General features: G+C 39.7%; 1 protein-coding gene across 1 annotated transcript; it reads right to left on the bottom strand.

Annotated features, from left to right (window-relative positions):
• Nucleotides 1-1990: 1990 nt before the first annotated feature.
• On the bottom strand, nt 1991-9730 carry TRIM77 (tripartite motif containing 77; the record flags this gene model as incomplete). Its single annotated transcript, XM_045071378.1, is given in 9 exon segments — nt 1991-2701; nt 2704-2754; nt 4235-4276; nt 4279-4331; nt 5068-5090; nt 5803-6033; nt 8441-8564; nt 8687-8832; nt 9503-9730. Coding segments are annotated over 9 exon segments (1386 nt in total), but the record flags the coding sequence as incomplete, so codon positions are not given.
• Between the last annotated feature and the right edge of the window lie 2269 nt (nt 9731-11999).

Here is an 11999-nt window from a genome sequence, read left to right as displayed (position 1 = left end):
TCTGTTTCTTTTCTAACTTTCTTTTGTCAAGTATTTATGTCAAAGAAGAATTGTGAGAAACGTTGGGATAGTTTTTGTTGTGTCTGCAGTTTTCTTTTTTCTTCTATTGTATTTGGTTCTCTCTTCTTTCGCTCTCTGATCTGGTCTTTGCCAGCTCTTCAGTATTTTTCTGAAGGACATGAAAATTCCTGCCCAGCAGGTATCTCAGGAACACCTGGTAAGCTCAGAAGCCCAGACAGTCCAGCTCCTGCATCAGCCTCTTAGAGAACAGACTGTTTTCCTTTCCCCGTTTGACAATTTTATTGTCCCTATGGCTTAGAGGAATCAGTCATTCTCTTCCCTGTATTTGACAGGGAATTTGCATCAAAAACTGTCCCGGGGCGACTGTATCTCTGTCTGTTTCTTCTCTCCAATCCTTTCATTTTATCCTTGATCCAGGTTTTTGAATCCTGCGTTCAAAGGGCCGCGGAGGAGGAGGAGCAGAAATCCTTCTGAAACACAGGCACGTCCTCGTGTAAAATGCGAGGAGCTGTAATGACCAGTGAGGTTGCCCTAAATATCTGGGGGGCGGGAGTGGGGGTGGGGAGGAGGGGGTGAGGTCAGAAGGAGCATGTGCGCTTTGGGCCACCCTTTCTGTAAAGTCTTAGAAATCCCAAGTAAAGGCTCTTTGGGGGTGGTGTGTGTTGGTGGGGGTCGCCCAGTCGGCAATTTGAGTGGGTTCACATTCTATTTTTAACTTCTCGCAGTCCTCACATACAGAGTTCTTACTTTCGGTGGTCTGTTCAGACGTCTCTAGTTGTCTTCCGTGGGTGAGTTGGACTCGAGGATTTATTCCATTTTGGCCAGTGCCAGAAGTCAACACAAAACTGTTAAGTATGTAGCAACTCTTGGAACCTTCCAAGAGATGAGGGAATCAGGATTGTCAGATTGCTTTAAAGACTCCCTAGGCAACACTCTGAAAATCTAGGTGTAGCTTTTATGCTGCTACATTTTCACAGAAGTGAATTTAGTTGCCAGAATATTCACTACTGAAGAATCTCTGGGAAGAGAAGGAGAGCAGGGATTCCTGGAGAGAATTACTTTAATGTCTGATTACTTTGTGAACTTCTAAGATCTAAGTCTGGAGCATTTTTTGAAATGAAATTTGAATGTTGGCTATTTGATATTTTGTGTGGTTGAGAACTGAGGTTTACACATTCCCCCAAATCTGTGTGTGTATGTGTGTTTTGACTATTTATATAATATCCTTAAAACTAGTTCAGTATCCAAGCATCAAGGCATTTTTGTCTGTAACTATCATTCTGGTAAAATTTCTCTGTATTCTTGGAATACTGTGCTCATTACTGAGTACTTACAGCAACACTGAGGAGTCAGATTATATACGATCTATATTTTTCTTTTCAGTTAAAGGGAATTTGTGACCCATTAATCTGAACAGTAACATAATTCATTTCTTTATTCAATAATGTTTCTCAGCACTTCCTGTCTTACTGTGTCTTCATTATCTTAACTTTCTGTTGGTTCTGTAGCCTTTGCTTTTAATATTTTTTTACACATTCTTTAATTTATTTATTCAAATATTTTGTTGTTATCTTTCATGCCGCCAGGCTGCTGATTCATTCTTGGAATGTGGTATGAAGAGCACTGAGATTGGCCATCCATCTTGTGATTGGCAAACTAGAAAAGACCTGAATTCTGTTGTGGAGTTGTTGAGTTTTACAAAGGTTAGAGATAAGCTGTTCTTGAGGTCTTGTTATAATGGAACCTAATCTATTCCAGTAAAGTGAGAACGCATGGAGGAGGGAGGGACTTAGCCAGATGAATGGAGGAGGAAGAGTGACCCAAAGTGACACTGGGTTTTGACAAGAACTGCCTGGAAGGAGAATTCTCTGTGCTTTGTGTTCATCCATTTAGTGAGCTTCCACACCCATGCATTCCTCCATGTCTAGGAAGCTCAGCAAATGAAAAGTACATATCCCACACAAGAAAATAAGAGAGATTACTTTTACTTAAATAAAACAGAAAAGACAAATGTATATCCTTCACATTGTCACCACTTTAAAAAATAATGCAGATAAATCTCCTGAAGGTAAGATGAAGTTCAAGTCCATGAGGTATAAGTGATTTTCCCCATTTGAGAAGTCACCACGATAGGACACTACCCAGCTATTAAAATTCCCGAGACCTTGGACAGGTTTATGAGCTGTTCCTCATCATTTGGGTCCACAGCAAATGAAAGGTCTGAAAGGGCAAGGAAAGGAGCATGAGAGGAAATTACAAATAAGGGAGCTTTTGTCAACAAAGCTTACTGTACTATGTGCATAATCTAGAAACACCCTTATTTAGCCCTGGGGTCTTTGGATGTAGTGGCACAATATTGGGGAGGCAGAGAAGAGGTGTCAGAGGTCGTCCACTTGGATGCACAGAAGTAGAAAGATACCCTCAGGGTTGAGCAGCATATCACTGCGATTTATCCAGGAATCCTTGCAAAGTCCTGTAATCCAGTTACGAGAGTTTCCCACCTCTACCTCGCAGTCCTTGCAAAGTCCTGTAATCCAGTTACGAGAGTTTCCCACCTCTACCTCGCAGTAATGTTTGCTGGAGGTGAAGGTCTGAGCTCCCCACAAAAGTGTGTACCGTGGACTTGCAAAACTGGGGGGCATGTGTTCATAGTCAGGACTGCATTGCAGATGTCTCAGGCTTCAAACAGAGCCACACGGGAACTGCTTATATTATGGTCCAATGTAAGACACACTTCAGTAAGAAGAAAATCGTGAAGTCAAAGAACAGAGTTTAAAAGTTCTAGGGACAAAGTGCAGTAGTCTTCTGGTGAATGCCGAACAAGCACATCTCTAAAACTAAACGAAAACTGGTTTGCTTCATTTCCTGAGAACACTCCCACCCCACTGTGGTACTTACCATTTAGTAATTCCTCATCAAGTTCTGGAACATGGAAGAGTTAGCTTTCATGACAGAGCCCATACTAACTGCTCCAGAACACTCTTTTACCGCAAATGACTAAACAGAGTGTGTCACTGAAAATCCAGAGACCTCAGCAAGGGCTCCTTGCCTATGTACAGGGCAAGTAAAGGTCTCTTCAAAGAACTAGAGGAAAGACAACTTTGAGAATACAGAAACATGTAGGATGTCAGGTTCACTTTATTTTCACTAGTTCACTGAACATTTAGGAGCCTGCACATCGATGCCAAGTAAATACCAATATGGCCCTTCACTTGCTTAAGTCTTCTCATTCACCAACTAGCACAAAATAAAGTAAATATAATAACAGTAATAAATGTACTACAGATCACTTTAAAAATATGATATTATTATTTTTATTAGTCCTAAATAGTGATCACCTTTCTCAAATATGGGGACACAACATGCAAACAAGCAAAGGTAAAATAAACTGAAAGTCTGTATTTGCCTGTTTTTAAGAAGTAGTTTTTCTCTCTGAATTTCTAACTCTTACATCATGGAATCCGAATCCAACTTATCCCATCCCAGGCCTGCTTTTCCTGTCTGCCAGCCTCACCATCTGTCCCTCCACACAACAAATCACATGTTCCATTTGTTTTCTGGTTGTACCTATTATTTATAAATATATGTTTACCCCTTTGTTAAGTCTTGCGATTTTTCAAATACATTCCTTAAATTAAATTCTTAAATAAACATTTAAATAACCACTAACGGTGCTCCTAAGAATCTGAACATCTCCATACAACCATAGTTAACATCTGCAAATTGAAATAGCTGAATTAATACATAGTTTTTAAAAAAATATTTTATTTATTTATTTGACAGAGAGAGAGATCACAAGTAGTTAGAGAGAAAGGCAGAGAGAGAGGGGGGAAGCAGGCTCCCTGCTGAGCAGAGAGCCCCATGCGGGGTTTGATCCCAGGACCCTGAGGTCATGACCTGAGCCGAAGGCAGAGGCTTAACCCACTGAGCCAACCAGGCGCCCCTAATATGTAGTTTTAATGCCACATGCTTTCATGGTTTTAAACTCAGTGCAAATTGTCATAAGAAAACAGTTATATTCAATTGTCTTTGACAGACTTCAGATAGCTTTTACTTGTTAATTAACAATAAAATATAATTAGTTATAAGGGTATTCATATTGACCTGCTTCCCTGTTCTCTGAGAAGACCAATAGAGCAATGAGGGGAGGTCCTCCAAGTGTATCTCCTCCTGGAGGAAAACAGTGAGGTCTCACCACAGCGGATGTTCTCACCTTGGAAGTTGTTAAGCCTTTCAGACATCCCCGTGATGTCTGTGAGCTCAGCTGTGGGTTCACAGGCTGGGGAATGTGCAGCTGCATTAACGGACTCCTGCAAAGAAAAAGAGCTGCTTACTATCACGTCCAGTGGGATCCTAAGCAATCCCTTGAAGATGCTCCATCAGAATCCTCTCTGTTAAGTGCAGAAGGTGTGACTTCAACTCCACAAATCAAGGGATTTGGGGAGTTGCAAATCTGCAATTGTTCTTGTATTTTATAATTAGCTACCCTGCTCTTCCCACTTCGATCTCAGTGAGATATGTCACTTCACTCACAATTGTATCTCTTTCTTGCCTTCGGCTTCCCTAGGGGAGTCATATAGCCATTCCCTTTTAGTTGCCGAAATCCAGTAGGTGCCAAAATTTTGGAACTTGCTTCCTGGTACATATGGAGTCTAAGCTCTGTAGGAGACTCTTTCTTGGGGACCTGCCCTGCCCCCTCTTCTCACCCTCCTTCCACCTGCTGCTTCTGTGAGCTTAATTGCCTTTCCCATAGAAGACCTGGAATAATCCTCAAATAATTAGGATCTTGACAATTAGAGATAGGAAAAATAAATATCTTTTGGCAACTTCTGCATTAGGCCTTACAGCCGAAACCGCATCCCTCTCAACCCTCACTTCTACCTAAGGGTGGCCAGTATAAACACCTAGACTTGTTTAGAGAAGACTGCCTTTGTTTCTAAATGCAGACAGAAAGAAACTTGCCACAAAACAGGTGTGTGTCCATCTCAGCAGAAATAGCCTGACCACTGTCACCATAAACCAACTTTAACAGAGGGGCAAACTTACCTTTTCATGAGGTCTCCAAAATCCTGTGAAGAGAAAGAGAGGAAGTCTTAGCTTTGAGCTCAAGATATGCTTAGTCTAGTCTGAGGCTATGAGACTGGACTGGAAAATTCTGTATCTCCACTTTTCTTTCTTGGGTGAAATCATTTGCTCTTTTCCTCCTCCTTACAAAGATGAAACTCTTCCTATATTTGCATACATTGATACCATCATGATCATGATAAAATTTAAAACAGAAGATGTTCTTAGAATAAACAGTTGTTGGTTGTGTTTGTCCTAATCTATGGTGAGATTCACTGAGCTTTCCCCAAAGTTCTTATAAGGGTATGTGGGCTCCAAATCTAAAATTTCAAAACAGAAAAGAATGGATACATCCCACATTCCCACATATTGACAAGTCCAGATACAGAGTCGAATGATCTATTCACAAGCTGCTCTGTTGCTGTCAGAAACTGAAAGTTCAGTAGAAGAGTTAAGAAGGACTTTTTTTTTCTTTTTTCCTGTATCTGTTCCACAGAATTTTCTACATAGTTTTCCTTTTCGTATAAGGTGAATGTGACCCTGAGCTTCCAGGTTATACTGGAGGTGCAAAGCCCGACATCCCAAAGTGAAAGAGGGCAGAATTGGACCTTGGAAACAGGAAAATAATGGAGGTCCAAGGGTATAGACCTCAGTGAACATAAATGATTTCTGAGCAGTCTGGTGTTCAACACCCTGACATCTTTCCTTAGCCTTTACCTGGTTCAGGTCCACATCTGTTTTGCAGCAAATTTCCTTTAGTTCCTCATACATTTTTCTCAGGGGTTTCCTCCTGTGACGCATTCTAGCTACATTTCTCCGGAGTTGATTAAAAACTATCTTTCCTTCCACTGCCAGGCTCTCTAAATGTTTTTGCTTTTCTTCAGGGAGATAGTGGTTTACCTTAGGATATTCAGCCCCGATCATCATCATCTGTAGATTTTCAAAACCCTGAAATGACATTGGTTTAATTAGGCCATATATCTGGATGCTTTTTTTCTTCTTTCATTATCTATAGTCTGTGTGCTATGTACAGTGTTCTTAGTCTGTTTGGGCTGCTTTAACAAAAGCACCATAGACTGGGTAGCTATATATACAGAAATTAATTTCTCACCATTCTATATGCTGGGAAGTCTAGGATTGGTGCTGGCAGATTTGATGAGAGCCCACTTCCTACATAGCATATCTTTTCATTGTGTCCTCAAATGGCAGATGGGACAAGGGACATTTCTAGCATCTCTTTCAGAAGGACATGTGTCCCATTCCTGAGGACTCTGGCCGCGTGATCTTATCACCACTCAAAGCCCCCACTCCTACTACCATTAGGGATTAGAATTTGAACCTACAAATCATGATCTGAAGCATATATTCACATCATAGAAGTACTACATATAGCTTTACGTCTTTCTTCTAAGAAACAACACATTTGGTTTCTTTCTTACCTTTTTCCTTCCTTCCTTTCTTTCTTTTTCATTTATTTATTGCCTGCACCATTGTTTACAACGACTTACCCTCAAACATCCATGTTTTCATGTAAAAATAGAAATTTAAAATCAATTTTTATTGTTTTATATAATTCATAATATTTAAATCATAATTCATTTTCCTGAACATTCATATTCATAAACTGACTATCTGCTCTCATCAAAAAAGCAAAAATTGACTTCCTCGGGCAAATAGAGGACATTGCACATGATCTTTCTAAATTATCTTCATTTCCAAAACTCTGTGTTTCACCAGAGCTTGGCTCCACCTGTCTCAGGACCACATCCACCTCCTCTTGATTGGTCCACCCTGTCTGACCTCCTTAGAGACATCATCTTACAATCCTACACACACATTCTTGCCTCTCTTCTGTCTCCTACATCTCTGTGTCTCTGAATCCCTTGTTCTGTGGGTCTGTCTCCAGTTCACTTTCTCCCTTTCTCTTCACACCATCTTTAAACACATGTGGATTTACCAAATTATTTTGGAAGTATCAACATTAAACATCCTTGTTAAAATGGCTTTAGCTAGCTTCTATGCTAACACTTTTATTGCCATAAAAGCCAACTTATTGACCAAATGGAATCAAACTCAGTGTATCCATAGGTGTAATTTCCGGTTATTCATCCAAGCAATGACTCCTTGCTTCTGTTCCTTACTCTTTCCTGAACTACACATTCCAACTTGCCAAGAGCCTGTTTTTACTAAATTCAAATAATATGACTCATTCTTATATTACTTCACCTTCTTTCCATGTTTGAATTATTTCCTGCCCATTGCTTTTACTAATCCCTCTGTTTCCTACTGCAGAGAGCTGTGTTCTCAGAGAGGGCACTCGTCCCCCAGCTCCCTCACCCCTGACCAGCTCCTTCTGATCTCTGCCCAGGTGTAACCATGGCCAGCATACATTCCCCAAGTCCACACTCCTTATACTCATTTTCTGCTTTCATTTTACCCAAGCACTTCATAAACGGGATATAACACAACTTTTACTTTTTAAATTTCTGGATCAAGTTCTTTTACTGATTATAAACTCCTGAGCTCAGTGATTTGTTTCTCTTTTTGCCCATTCCTGTATCTCTTTGTTGGCCTAGAACGGTGAGCAACACATCAAAAGTCCTCATAGGAATGAATGACTCATTAGAAATCCATCTGGGTGGGAGGGTAGGACTCTTAATTTCTGCTCAGGTCATGATCTCAGAATTAAGAGATCAAGCCCTGTCTCAGACTCTCTGTTCAGCATGAAGTCTGCTTGAGATTCTCTCTCCCTCTGACCTTCCTTACCACTTCTTACCCCTGCTCACGTGCTCTCTAAAATAAATAAAATCTTGGAAAAAAAAAAAAAAAGAAACCCATCCTAAATGATCAACATAATGTTCTTATTCCTCTTTGGCATTCTCATAGTACCATGCACAGATAACTGTTCAATGAATTTTTATTCTCTAATACTGGTCTCTCATATGTCTCCTTCAGTATTGCTTGAGTTCTTTGAAAAGAAAGGTCTTGTTGTCTTCTTCAGATTCAGGTTCTCAGTTATTCTTCATGAATCAACAATGACACAATCCAAAATCCTTAGCTAGGCATTTGTATTCTTGATCTGGGCATAATGACATTTCTAGCCACATCCCTCATCACTGTCTGCCTCGTGCCCCAGGTACTAATCAGTAGGAGCAGCAAGCAGATCTCAAACAATTTCATGGGTTGTCTGATTTGTCTCATCTTTACTTTTCTTGTCCCTCAGATCTCTCTGCCATCAATATCCAGGACATGACAAATTCTACTAACATACAAACATCACATTGATTTTCACTTGTTTGAGAAGCTTTTCTTAACATTCAAAATTTGCTAAGTTCCTGTAGTACTCTGTATTTACCTCCATCCCTGTGATCATTGCATTCTGTCTTGAGATAGTGCATTTTCTTATCCCTGATGATGTATTGCTGGTAGATATTGTTTTATCCAGAAAAACCAGGAAAAGTCTTTTAGTTACATAATAGGCTCAGTGTGAAATCCTGTACTGAAGGCCATGTTTCCTGTAGAGAAACAGATATAGCTCTTTTTCTGATTACCTGCTCAAGAAACATCATGATTTAATTTAAGTTCTTCCACTGTCAGTTACCATGGTATCTCTCCCAAGCTGGTTCCAAGGGAAACAGGGCCTACTCTTAACTTCCATGCTCTAAACAAGTTGTACTCTTTGTTTAGATTTTTCTGATTTTTCTGTCTGCTTTTCCAAATAGATTTCATTTGCATCAGAAGTTTCTCCTGTAAAAGAACTGCAAATTTAAGCACTAGAAAAACAGAAATAGCACTTTTCAGATACCTCAAAAATTGATAAGGGGATAGACATGAGAAAAATAAAAAAGTAAAGAAAGCAGATATGTCAATGATTTTCTCTGAGAACACTAATAGTCAAATCTGGGAGACTGATCAAAAATAGAGTTCCTGAATTTAGAAAATGTAATCCATAATCTGAGGAATCTACTACTTACATTATATGTAATATGGACAATGTTCAGAAGTGAATCTTGATTCATATTTAATTTTGAAATGATGGCAATCACTTTTTCTATGGTATGATTACAATACATTATTTCTAAATCTGCTATCACTAAAAGACGTTTGTTGTCATCATTGCTGAAGTAGCCAATGACTGTCACTGTCTCTAGAGATTACATACCCTGTTAGTTACGCTGAAATGCCAACACCCTCCTCAACTCATCACCATTCTCCCTCAACCCAAGAGAATTTAAACTTTAGGGGAGCAAAGATGTTTGTCTAGTTTCTTCAGTGTCGTATCCCTAATTTTTCAGAACAGTGCATGGCACATGGTATCTTGCAATTCTATTTGCTTGAGAAAAATAAAAATCAACAACTGTTGCTCATTGCCTGATAAGGCATGGAGTCTTCCACATTTCACAGTGATGGTACTTACCCTGCACTGCTCAGCGGCTTGTGACACTGGTGAGTGTCCGTGAGTGGCATGCCTTTGGGAACTGGAGCAGTGCAAACACAGCGGGCTCTTTTCAGTTGGACAGAAGAGGTCCTTTAATACTAGGTGTATCCTACAGACTTGCTTGGCAGAGTTCGGTAACTGGCAGGCAATGGATTCTTTAGAAGCACGAACCTGTTTCACAGCGAAAACAATGCCTTTGAAGTCTATTCATGGAGATACTGTCCTGCACACAGAGCAGTGAGTAGGATGCTGAGCATCCTCTCACAGGAGGCAGAGACATGGAGTACAAAAGTTGTGCCCACAGCTAAGGGTGAAGGGGTCTGTGAAATAGTCCTTGCAGATGTAGCAGATAAGCCTCCTGGGGACATGCTGCACAAAAGTAGAATTCATGTTTCTGAGGAAATAAAAGGAAAAGGAAACGGAATTGAGTTAAGCCTTCTCTCACTAATACACACATGCACAACAGCAGCATAGGTAGTGCTGGGGATAAGTTGGTAAGGGAGAAGGGGAGTCCTCCAGACCGACAGCCGGCATGCTTGTTTTCCAGCTTCTCAGTTCCCATTAGAGATTCGGGATTTGTCAACCATATTGTCTCCTTTACAGAGACAAATACATCAGAGGTTCTGGCTCATCCCTAGCCATAAGCAGGGGGGCCATATTTGGTCCAAAAATTGTCATACTTTTCCTTTATTTTCCTCTTTCTGATTGGTTAGCACAAGGCATGTGCTCCAATTTTGACCAGTGGATTAAAAAGAAAGACTCCTAGGAGAGGCTATAAAAATATTTCTTGCTCTAGAAGAAACATGGGAGACAAATCTGTTTTGTTTTGTTTTTGTTTCCAGACATTACTTGGATACAGTACCCATTTGCATAGCCATTTTATGGTTTCAAAGCCTAAGGATAACAGCCAAGAGCCTGGAGCTAACAAAAGGGATGGGAAAAAACTTTCTGGATTTGGAGAAATGTCATTAAACACCTACTTATCTTTTCTGGAGAGACCTAAAAGAGAGGTAGAAAACAGCCACTTTAGATACACTGTAACATTAACTAAATCAACAAGAATCATCAATAGATTCTAAAATAACTAAGATAAAAACCTTTGGGAAGAGAGTATTCATATAATAAAGTTATACCCCACATATTAGTTCCTAAATGCAAAAAAGAAAAAAGTACCTTTACAAGGCAAATATTTAGCTGACACATTAACCAAGTAACCAAACTTTGGCCATGGATCTCATACATTCATAAGTGTAGACCACTTAAGGACACAAAGGCACATCTGTATCCCTCCCAGAAACATTTAATCTGTAAGTAACCATGGAGGAATGCTAGACAAATACATTTAGGAGACATTATGTAAAACAATAATCCAGGGCTATTCAAATAATCTTAATTTCTTAGGAGAAAATGGTTTGAAAGGATTATACATGAAAGGTGAGTAAAATATGAAAATTCACTAGAATAAGCCATCCTTGACCCACTCCCAGATTGAAAAAAATAACAGCCAACAGGACAACTGGGGGACATTATAAAGATAATGGGGTCTTCCCATTTCAGTTCAGAAATATGGAAAGCTGGAAAAATTGTTGCTGCCCTCCTACTGCAAGAAAAATGCTAGACAAACTAAACATTAATGATTTGTGTTCAAACCATTAGAAAATTGAGGAAGCAAATCAAACAACTAAGATTATGCATAGTGGCGGCACAAGCATGGAGGAAAACAGGCTCTCTGCATGTTCATCTGGAGGAGATTTTATTAGAGGCCATATAAATTGGTATGAAGATAAACTAGTTTTAATTAGCCACTAAAAACCAAATGCAAGTGAAAATAAGCGTGCAAACGTCCTTAGGATTATCGATGTAGAGGGCAATACAGGTAGAAAGATGAAAGAGATAGAGTTTCTTTAAAAGCAGCACAAAGAGAGGACCCAGAGCCAAACCAAGAAGTAAAACAGAGTAGTGCCTCTCAACTGAGACCTACCCAGAATCAACCAGGGAAATTTGGTACTCTTTAGAGACAATTTTGGTTATCATAGTTTGAGGGATATTACTAGCATCTAGTGGGTAGGGGCCAGAGTTGTCTTTAAATACCCCACAGTGAACAGCACAAGAAAGAATTTACAACAAAAGTTATCAGCCCCAATATGCTAACTATGCGAGGTGGAGAAAACCTCTACCAGAGGCATTGGAAGTCTCTGGAACACATAACATTAACACACTCTAACTTTGGTAACCAGAGCAATAACAAACTTCAAACTCATGTCAAGTCCTGACTAGATTAACACAAATCCCCAAAGTAAAGGTCTAACAGAAGAAAGTGTGTGCTTACCAAGTAATGTGAAAAGGACTTAGCATCTACTGTCAATACAGTATCTATTGTCATATATAATGTCAGGTATTCAACAAAACATAAGACATGTCAAAAGGCATTAAAAAAATCAACCTAAACTGACAAAATACTCCTCACAGCCAGACT

Source organism: Mustela putorius, unplaced genomic scaffold (assembly GCF_011764305.1).
Source record: "Mustela putorius furo isolate JIRA1106 unplaced genomic scaffold, ASM1176430v1.1 tig00003987_pilon_pilon_pilon, whole genome shotgun sequence".
Taxonomy (NCBI): domain Eukaryota; kingdom Metazoa; phylum Chordata; class Mammalia; order Carnivora; family Mustelidae; genus Mustela; species Mustela putorius.
The sequence above is the reverse complement of the archived record's forward strand: the minus strand, read 5'-3'. Positions and strand labels throughout refer to the sequence as shown.